The 10,465-nt window shown below is 40.6% G+C and overlaps 1 protein-coding gene across 2 annotated transcripts in view; it reads right to left on the bottom strand.

Moving 5' to 3' along the window:
- Positions 1-4,950: 4,950 nt before the first annotated feature.
- LOC138976103 (CST complex subunit STN1-like) overlaps positions 4,951-10,465 on the bottom strand; it is a 36,098-nt gene continuing 30,583 nt past the window's right edge. For both annotated transcript variants that reach the window (XM_070348924.1, XM_070348925.1), the window contains exons 8-10: positions 7,310-7,414; positions 6,658-6,730; positions 4,951-5,609 (exon numbers count right to left, since the gene is read on the bottom strand). In XM_070348924.1, the coding sequence (XP_070205025.1) occupies positions 5,449-5,609; positions 6,658-6,730; positions 7,310-7,414 (339 nt within the window). In that variant the 3' untranslated portion in view covers positions 4,951-5,448. The remainder of the gene's footprint in view (positions 5,610-6,657; positions 6,731-7,309; positions 7,415-10,465) is intronic.

Raw genomic sequence — 10,465 nt, 5'->3', positions numbered from 1 at the left:
CAAGGAAAATTGCCTCGCAGTGTTAAAGGCATATGTACGCGCTCCCGTGTTTACAAAGTGTAGTTTGGCCATAATCGATGTCAAACGCACCATAAGACCATTTATTCCCCCCTCTGCTTCTTTACCTCTGTAAACTTGTAGAGCTAGTTATTTTTCGATAATGACCCAGCAACCAAACAAATAACGAGCCAGCAACAGCCTGAATCCTCGATAGTGCAATGGGTTGAGAAGCTGTTCTGTTTTGGTACTACTTTTGCGACTGAAAAGTTCAAAACGCTCTATACGTACGAAATATACATCTCTGGAGCAAGCAATACAAACATACCGCATTTAAATTAACAACTACAGGCCTGAACACATGAATCTCCATATAAAATCCATGAGTTCGGTTGTTTTCTGAATATAGATCTGCTGTGCACACACCGTTCATCACAAGCAAATTCCCAAGGCAAGTAACTCATACTCTTGCCGACAAGAGTAGTTCCCCTTCTTTTAACGCAGTTTCTTCGACAACACTGACTGCAATCCGACGGTCAGTTTTCAACAATATTTCATTTTATAAACAGATCACACGCAACCAAATGCACACATCTCATCAATTTAAACAACATAAAGCGGTTTCATACACTATTTTCCCAAAAAAACTGAACTTCATACAGTAATTAACGTTGGAACACGGGTGCAAAAGTTCGTCTGCTAGTCCCATTTGACGAAAGAACATTATCTTTAGCGATACTAAAACATAAACAGAACACACAATATCTGCCTTTACCGCCACAGCAGAATAACAGCTTATCTGTGTACTTGATTTTAGTCTAAAACAGGGAAACTGACAAGAAGTGTTAACAGAATGGAATGATTTGCACGGAACTATACAACCGCGCATTAATCGATCGCCTGCGCAGGTTGACTGGTTGAGTGATTCGGATTCGATCAAACTTTCGCACAAAAACTCCTGTTTTCTTTGAATAACTGAAGAAAGGGGGAATAAAGAGGTTACACACCTCGTCTCAGTGATTATTAAAAATAATGGTCTCAGTTCGCGGTCATGAAAAAGCTCGCTGAAGCTCGCATTTTTCATGATCCGCTAACTTCGACCATTATTTTTAATAATCACTGAGACTCGGCATGTAACCTCTACATAATGACGATATGTCACCATGCGCGGACCATAATACATGCATTACAGCTTGTTCTAGCCTCTGAAAAAGTGAGGATGTCAACAAAGCCGCGGTGTTAGCTCCCTTGCATCAACGTTACATGTGTTGCCAAATCTATAAATAGGACGATCCAGATCAAAATGAAAATTAACATATCTCAACATTGAAGGGGTCCTAGACCACAATATTTTGCAGGGAACTTAATTTAGCATGTCTCCAGCTGTTGGTAAAGCAATTAGCGTGTATAGTCATCGAGTACATATGCCTTTAAGCGGTTGCTTTGCATTGCTTGGCTTTGATTTTCTTTTTGTTCCTTTGCTTTGCTTTCAACTTTTTTTTAATTACATTTAGTCAAGTTTTGACTAAATGTTTTAACATAGAGGGGGAATCGAGACGAGGGTCGTGGTGTATGTGTGTGTGTGTGTGTGCGTGTGTGTGTGTGTGTAGCGCGATTCAGACTAAACTACTGGACCGATCTTTCTGAAATTTGACATGAGAGTTCCTGGGAATGATATCCCCGGACGTTTTTTTCTTTTTTGCGATAAATATCTTTGATGACGTCATATCCGGCTTTTTGTAAAAGTTGAGGCGGCACTGTCACACCCTCATTTTTCAAACAAATTGATTGAAATTTTGGCCAAGCAATCTTCGACGAAGGCCGGACTTCGGTATTGCATTTCAGTGTGTTGGCTTAAAAATTAATTAATGACTTTGGTCATTAAAAATCTGAAAATTGTTAAAAAAAATTTTTTTTTATCAAACGATCCAAATTTACGTTTATCTTATTCTTCATCATTTTCTGATTCCAAAAACATATAAATATGTTATATTCGGATTAAAAACAAGCTCTGAAAATTAAAAATATAAAAATTATTATTAAAATAAAATTTCCGAAATCGATTTAAAAACAATTTCATTTTATTCCTTGTGGGTTCCTGATTCCAAAAACATATAGATGTGATATGTTTGGATTAAAAACACGCTCAGAAAGTTAAAAAGAATAGAGATAAAGAAAAGCGTGCTATCCTTCTCGGCGCAACTACTACCCCGCTCTTCTTGTCAATTTCACTGCCTGTGCATCGAGCGGTGGACTGACGATGCTACGAGTATACGCTCTTGCTGTAAAAATGCAGTGAGTTCAGTTTCATTCTGTTAGTTCGACAGCTTGACTAAATGTTGTAATTTCGCCTTACGCGACTTGTTGTGCAGTATTTTCAAAATGCATTTGCACGCAGGGAGTATATTACAGTTTTTGATTCACTTCTGCAATATTCCATCTTCAGAAGTGTACTTTTTTTGTTTTTTGTTATTTTTTGTTAAGAGAACTGTGAGTCTTTCCCCCCGCGGGTTAGGGGGAAGAATTTACCCCATGCTCCCCAGCATGTCGTAAGAGGCGACTAACGGATTCTGTTTCTCTTTTTACCCTTGTTAAGTGTTTCTTGTATAGAATATAGTGAATTTTTGTAAAGATTTTAGTCAAGCAGTAGGCAAGAAACCTTTGTACTGGAAACTTGCATTCTCCCAGTAAGGTAATACATTGTACTACGTTGCAAGCCCCTCGAGCAAATTTTTGATTAGTGCTTTAGTGAACAAGAAACAATTGACAAGTGGCTCTATCCCATCTCCCCCTTTCCCCGTCGCGATATAACCTTCGTGTTTGAAAACGACGTTAAACACCAAATAAAGAAAGAAACTGTGAGTCTTTCGGATATAATAATACCCTCGTTTTTCTGCCTCTGCAAAACTTATGTCTCCACTGTACACGTGCAGAACACCACACAGACTTGGCTGTTTTCAAAAGTAAGCGTGTCAATCAGTGCATCATATTTGTGGAAGGAAACGTTTTTATCCCGGGCAGTGGCACACAATATAGAGGTTGCGCGGATTTTTGTTTAGTACGGTGTCACAAACTGAAAACTCTGCCTGAACAATCCCTCTCAATGCGGCCAATGCGCATGCGCTAACATGGGGAGATTAATCAGGTCGTGAACAATCTAACCCTAACCCTACCCTAACCATAACCCATGGTTCGTTCAGTCAAAGGGTCGCATTTTTTAAATCCGGCCAAGATTGGCGCATGCGCATTGAGAGGGATTGTTCAGCAGTTTTCAGTTCGTGACAACGGCACACACAAAAAGAAGACTTATTGTACATATGATGAGAGAGACCACCCATGACATAACTAAACCATACACTCACACGTTAATATATCATGCAAATGAATTCGTGTCAAACTAGTCTGGCAGGGACCTAATTTTCCCCTGCTCATGACGACAAAATCACCGAGACAAACGTCATTCTGGGAACACCTTTGCGCTTGCTGTTTTTCCTGGTAGAAGAATGTTGAGAACTTACACGTCCCGCTATACCTTCTAGAGTGACGTCTTTTTGCTTTGACGTCAAGATAGTATTCACGAGACTTTGGAAGAGATCGAGGTTCCAAAAGAAGCGTCTTCAATTTGGACGCCTCGATTGCGGGACGTTTTGAGTAAAATACACGTAAGTATATGTTGAAGGATAAACAGAATACCAGATTTACACTCGTTGCTTTTTCAAATATGGAAAAGTTCGCTTTCACTCGCAGTTCAATATTTAAAAAAACAAAAAGCAACTAGTGTTTAACCTGGTACGACACAGCAAGCCATGTAGTATTATCAATGTATGTAATATCCCACTGGGTTCAAGTGTTAGTCTTTCGGATGAGACGAAAAACCGAGGTCCCTTCGTGTACACTACATTGGGGTGTGCACGTTAAAGATCCCACGATTGACAAAGGGTCTTTCCTGGCAAAATTGTATAGGCATAGATAAAAATGTCCACAAAAATACCCGTGTGACTTAGAATAATAGGCCGTGAAAAGTAGGATATGCGCCGAAATGGCTGCGATCTGCTGGCCGATGTGAATGCGTGATGTATTGTGTAAAAAAAATTCCATCTCACACGGCATAAATAAATCCCTGCGCCTTGAATATGTGCGCGATATAAATTGCATAAAATAAAAATAAAAAATAAAAATAAATCCCTGCGCTTAGAACTGTACCCACGGAATACGCGCGATATAAGCCTCATATTGATTGATTGATTGATTAATATCCCATTTGGTGATCAATACCAGTTCGTCGAGTCCCACGGAAGACCGTTGTGTGGATGGCAGAACGGGCGTTTCACCGGCAGTCCGAGACGAGAAATATGTCATTGCTGTTGTCTAGGTTCCGTACTGAGAACATATTCATTTGATCGGTCTCTGCGCAATCTCTCACCCTTTCTCAGCGATGAGGGACAATTGCTTTCGGGTTTTTTAAAAATTATTTTGTTAAAACATGTTTTGATCTTATTTTTTTGAAACATGACTAATGTTCCAGCGTTTTACAATGTCACTACGTACACTGGTACTTGCTGACCTCGGACAGTAAATACCTTGGGCCTCCGAGTTTAATTAATACAAGCGCTGCAATCTGGCCTCGAGTCCCTCACAATACATACGTTACTGTCGCCTGGGTAGGGGTGATGTACGTCATACAACATTCGAGCCCGTTTATTACCGACACATACGGCATACTTTGTGGACCCCCCGCGGGTTAGGGGGAAGAATTTACCCGATGCTCCCCAGCATGTCGTAAGAGGCGACTAACGGATTCTGTTTCTCCTTTTACCCTTGTTAAGTGTTTCTTGTATAAAATATAGTCAATGTTTGTAAAGATTTTAGTCAAGCAGTATGTAAGAAATGTTAAGTCCTTTGTACTGGAAACTTGCATTCTCCCAGTAAGGTAATATATTGTACTACGTTGCAAGTCCCTGGAGCAATTTTTTGATTAGTGCTTTTGTGAACAAGAAACAATTAACAAGTGGCTCTATCCCATCTCCCCCCCCCCTTTCCCCGTCGCGATATAACCTTCGTGGTTGAAAACGACGTTAAACACCAAATAAAGAAAGAAAGAAAGAAAGAGTGCCGCCTCAACTTTTACAAAAAGCCGGATATGACGTCATCAAAGGTATTTATTGAAAAAATGAAAAAAAGTCCGGGGATATCATTCCCAGGAACTCTCATGTCAAATTTCATAAAGATCGTAAAGTTTTTTTCATAAAGTTTAGTCTGAATCGCTCTACACACACACACGCACAGACACACACACACACACACATGCACCACGACCCTCGTCTCGATTCCCCCTCTATGTTAAAACATTTAGTCAAAACTTGACTAAATGTAAAAAGGGTCAGAATACTTGAACATATTTTTTAGCTTTTTTTTAACCCCTCTTCATGGCTACAGGAAGCCACGCTAGTGTCACAAAGGCCTGTAGCACTTGTCCGTAATGCGGATGACGTCACTGTCGGTTTCTAATCGGGCCAGCACGTGAAGCAGAGCGGTGTGGTGCAGACCTGAGTACTGCACTGTCTTCTTCAGTTCATCGAGAAGATGGAGATAGTGACAGCCTTTCTCTGCGTCTGAAGACCACAGTCACAATTATGGTGGTCAGTTAAACTGTGGTCCATGTATTTTATCAAACATACATCATTCAAAAATGATTGAACACAAATTAACAATTTAAGCAAATGTCAATGACAAACGCTTTCTCCTCCTTCACTTTGAAAAGTCGGTTAGACAAGGCAGTGAAAAGCAACCTGTTGCAACACCTACATATACTGGTGCATCTACACATGCATGAACACGCACACGCTACGCGCGTGCACGCACGCACACACGCACGCACACACACACGCACGCACACACACACACACACACACACACACAGTCACACACACACACACACACACACACACACACACACACACACACACACACACACACACACACACACACACACACACACACACACACAGATTTAGAAAAAACTAAAGTATACAATTCTACCTCAAGGGCGTTTAACGTAACCCAAGCCGAAAAAGAGCAATCTCATCTTATCAAATGATTTGATTTGATTTGATTTGATTAACTGAGACAAGAGTCCTTCCACTCAGTAGTTCAACGTATCTTGTTAGAAACAGTGCAACATCTTATTCCCAACAAGTTAAGTTGGGTTTGATGCACTCCTTCTCCAGAAGAGCCGCAAACAGCCACATTAATTGAAGGCGTCTCGTTACACGTTAAGTCCTTAGAACATTAACAACCAGCCTAACACAAGTTCATCTTATTCCTAACAACTTACTTTTGGGGTTTACTTGTATACACTTTTTGTCCATAGACTATAACAGTCACAACCAGCCGCAATGGATATGCCACAGTAAATTCTCAAAACCAGGACATTTACAAAATCCCTGAAAATTTCAGTAAATTTGTAAATTTCCGGTTTCACTCGGGGATTTTGTAAATTTCATAACAATTCTAGGAAATGTGTACATTTGCTTGCTGTTTTTTGTGGAATTTACTAAACAGGTAAAATAATTTAGTAAATGTGTCAAATTCTACAGATTCACATCTTGTTACAGGTGAAGAACCACATCTTATTCAACAAAAATGTATTACTATACGTACATTTGGATTTCACACACTCTCTCTCCAGAACTGTCCCAATCAGCCGCTCCAGTGGTGACGTTCTCATCAGGTTCTGTGGATATATTAAAACACGATAAAAAAACACACACAAACCAACTAGCTCCGATGAGCCTATTTTAGAAAGAGAAGGGCATCATATTGGGCGGACACTGCATAACACACAAATCAGAGCTGACTAATCACCGTAATGCCATGATCGACACTTCTCATCAACGGCGTGTGTTTGCACAACTACCCCAAAGACAGGACAACAAATATGACAGTTTGTTTTAACGAACAAGGCCTTATCGAAAGTTATTATCTCGCACGACATAGGTAATTCACCAGCGTTCTTCGTGAGTTTCCGAGATGATTACAGAAGTTACCGTCAATTTTGTCATTGTCCCTTTTGACAACAAAATATGGCGTCACAGTAGATGGGCCTCTGGCTTATACAGTGGAACCTCCCTTTTAAATCTGAGAAAATCACTGAGGTAAAACAAAAAAGTGGGAGTCTTAAAATGGGGGGTTAATCTACAGAGGTTATGAACAGAAAAATCTGAGAAAAGAGGGTCTTAAAAGGGAGGAAGTCTTAAATCGGGGGGGGGGGGGGGGGGGGGAGTGTGTCTAAAAAACCGGGGTTCTAATGTACCTCATAGGGCGGCGAGGAGCGACGTCGGCAGCACACCACCCCCTCCTCTTCCTCCAGTCTTCTCAGCACCTGATCCACTACCACTGAGCTATCGCGTTCCTTGTCCTGAAACAGAAACCTTCAGCGTCACTCGCAGCTTTGTGTGTGTGTGTGTGTGTGTGTGTGTGTGTGTGTGTGTGTGTGTGTGTGTGTGGTATACAACAAACAAACATTGAAACATTATCAGACTTGACGTGACCCATCATTCCGGTTCACCGAAGCCGGTCAACGAAGCAGCAATGGTGCAGTTAATTTCCTTCGGCAAATTTGCCGAAATGGCCGTCAAAGCTTCGGCAATTTCAAAAGTTCAAGGCAGCCCTTTGCGTCAATGGTGTCATCGTCATGGCAGTGTTAAAAAGTTTTCGGTGATTTGAAAAAAAGAAAAAGAAAAAAGAACCGAGGCAGTATGTTGAAATCACCGCAAAATATTGATGAACATCGATAATTAATTTTGACGTTGAAATCCCATTCATTCATTACTACATTGTGGCGGACTGTTGACGGAGAGAGTTAAATCGAAAATTTCTTAATAAATTTTCATTTAATTAATATACTTACCCAACTCACACCCTTCTTCAATGTCTTACGCATCAAACTGAAGTTAATGCTATATATGTGAGTTGGCGTAAGAATATGTGATTTAATATGGGCCAATTTTCTTCAGTTTTCCCCAGCAAACTTTCACGGCAATTGCAATTGTTTGTTTCATGACACACAACAAAAATTTTCACTTTCTTGCTTAGAAAACCATTTTTTATGGTTTATCCGAAGCGACAGCCTGCTTGCAGTTTCCCAAATTAAACTAGGTATGCAAAATTAAAAAAACCTATTGGAGATAACACTGGGTTATCTACCCGGAAGTGACGAAAATGTTGTCTGTATACTACTCATCGTGTTTCCACACTATGCAGCATGAAAACAAGATCGCCTTTTTCTGAGAACAGCGAAAAGAGGGGGTGGCTCAGTATACAGGGTAGGGCAAATGGTGGTGAGAGAGGTGTATGGACGGGGAGTGTTTACAGTGCTGTGTGCCGGGCAGTGAGCAGTGCCCGCCAATATTTAGCCCAGGCACCGTTGCAGCAGACGCGTCTTAGTTCAATGCAGGAAAATGCAGCGCGCTATTCTGGCCATCTGTCGTCCTCATCTCAAAGGCAGACTGATACCAAGAGGTGTAAGTTACACGCGCCTTCAGGCTCAGGCATTTCCAAACGCTCGACTCAAGACTATATAGGAATATGCCCACTTCAGGTCAGCCAGCTTTATGACCTCACAGCATCACAGATCACGAGCGTAATCCCCATCTGCCCTCTGCAGAGCTCCTGCGGTTCCTTGGATATGTCTGCACCTGCTCCCCAACAACTGATACACTCGCCATCTCTACACAGCGATTATTCTGTCTGCATCCAACCAACATTCATCATTAGAGCTATATAAATGACAACAGCTATGATGAGACGTGTCCCTGTTATAGTCTTCCGCGGACAGTGTAATGCTCGACAAGCACTTGCATAACATGCTGTTTTAAACAACTCACTTTCAAACTAATGATTTAGGCTCTAAATCTGTAGTCTCACCCCTTCGTATCCCCCCTCCACTCAGGAAAGTGATACTTTAAATTTTAAAACATTTCTTTTTCTTAAATAATACAAAAAACGTTGTTAACGTACATTGTGAACGAGTATATGACGTCAATCCCTGTGAAGTAGAAGTGAACAACGGAAATGAAAAGAAATCACAAATGTACAATCCACTGTGCGAAAAGTAACAGTGTGGTGTCGACAAAACGAAACAAAGTGTAGACCAAGAGCTGGCTGATTCTTGCGCATTTTTCGGAAGTGTAATTTGCACGCTTGTATGCTACCCCCAGTTTAGTTACCCACGGATGTTTGTTGCGTGTTTATTTCGCGTTTTCTGTCGAAACACATTCAGGTGCACAAAGATCAACCCAGTTACAGCTGCCATTAGTTGTTTGGGAAAGTCGTCATTTAGGCCACAAAAAAATAGGTCTGTTTACGGTAACATAGGCCAAAAAAATAGGGTCGGTAGGTCGGTATTTTTTTTTCCAAAAAACCATATTTGTACGTTATTTTGCCAAAAAACCAAGATTTTTTTTTTCCCCAAATGCCAAAAAAAAGTCTAGGGTCGCGCGAAAAAACTAGGGTCGGTCGGGTTACCGTAAACAGACCTATTTTTTTTGGGGGGGGGCCTTAAAGATTTCTGTGGGCTGCCGCACGGAGAGTACACAGCAAGTCTTTACGGTTTTGCGGATTAGCGATTGAACATGGAAAAGTTCACCGACGTCATAGACAGGCAACTCGCTGTGTAAAATATGGACAGTTGAGAAAACGAGCTCCCAAACGAGTCTCATTCAGACATCAGATTGGACCTATACAACTAATGAGGAGTGCCTAATTAATTTGTATTCTTTGTACTATCGTCTGCGCTAGTTGCAACACATCAAACAATGAGGTAAGGCATGTTTTTTTTCAATAATCTTTTATGCCGTTTTTGACTTATACAACTAAGGCAAAACAAAAATATATGTTGGTTTAGGGTAACGTGACCAAAAAAAGATAGGGTCGGTACCGAGGTCGGCTTTTTTTCTGATTATATATATTTATTTTTTTGCAAAAATTTAGTTGATTTTAAAGGAGGCTACTTCCCTTAGTCTCGGTATGGTTCGCAAAATGTGCCAAAAGGTTGTTTTTTTGGGTTTTTTTTAGAAATGAAAAACAAGTTTTAAGGTCGGCGGGAAAAAATAGGGTCGGTCGGGTTAACCTTAACCAACAAATATTTTTGTTTGACCTAATCAGGAGTACCCAATTGTATCCTTTGTACTATCGCCTGCGCTGTGTGAAACACACCACACAATGAGGTAAGGCAAGTTTTTTTCAATCAACCGTTTTATGCTGTTTTCGTACATACTCTGCAATGATTAGCTCCGTTTTTTTTGTATGATCTAAAAACAACCTTGCACACGTCAGATTCATTGATTAACTTAATTGATAACATTTAAGAAGCATTGTAGCATGCATGCTCTTCTGTGTCGTCAACCTGCTCACCTTTCTGTCATAATGCGAGTTCATTTACAAGTCTAAAATAAATGTATAATTGTCA

This window comes from Littorina saxatilis, linkage group LG9, assembly GCF_037325665.1.
Source record: "Littorina saxatilis isolate snail1 linkage group LG9, US_GU_Lsax_2.0, whole genome shotgun sequence".
Lineage (NCBI taxonomy): Eukaryota > Metazoa > Mollusca > Gastropoda > Littorinimorpha > Littorinidae > Littorina > Littorina saxatilis.
Note: the sequence above shows the minus strand (reverse complement) of the source record. Positions and strands in the feature narration are given on the sequence as shown.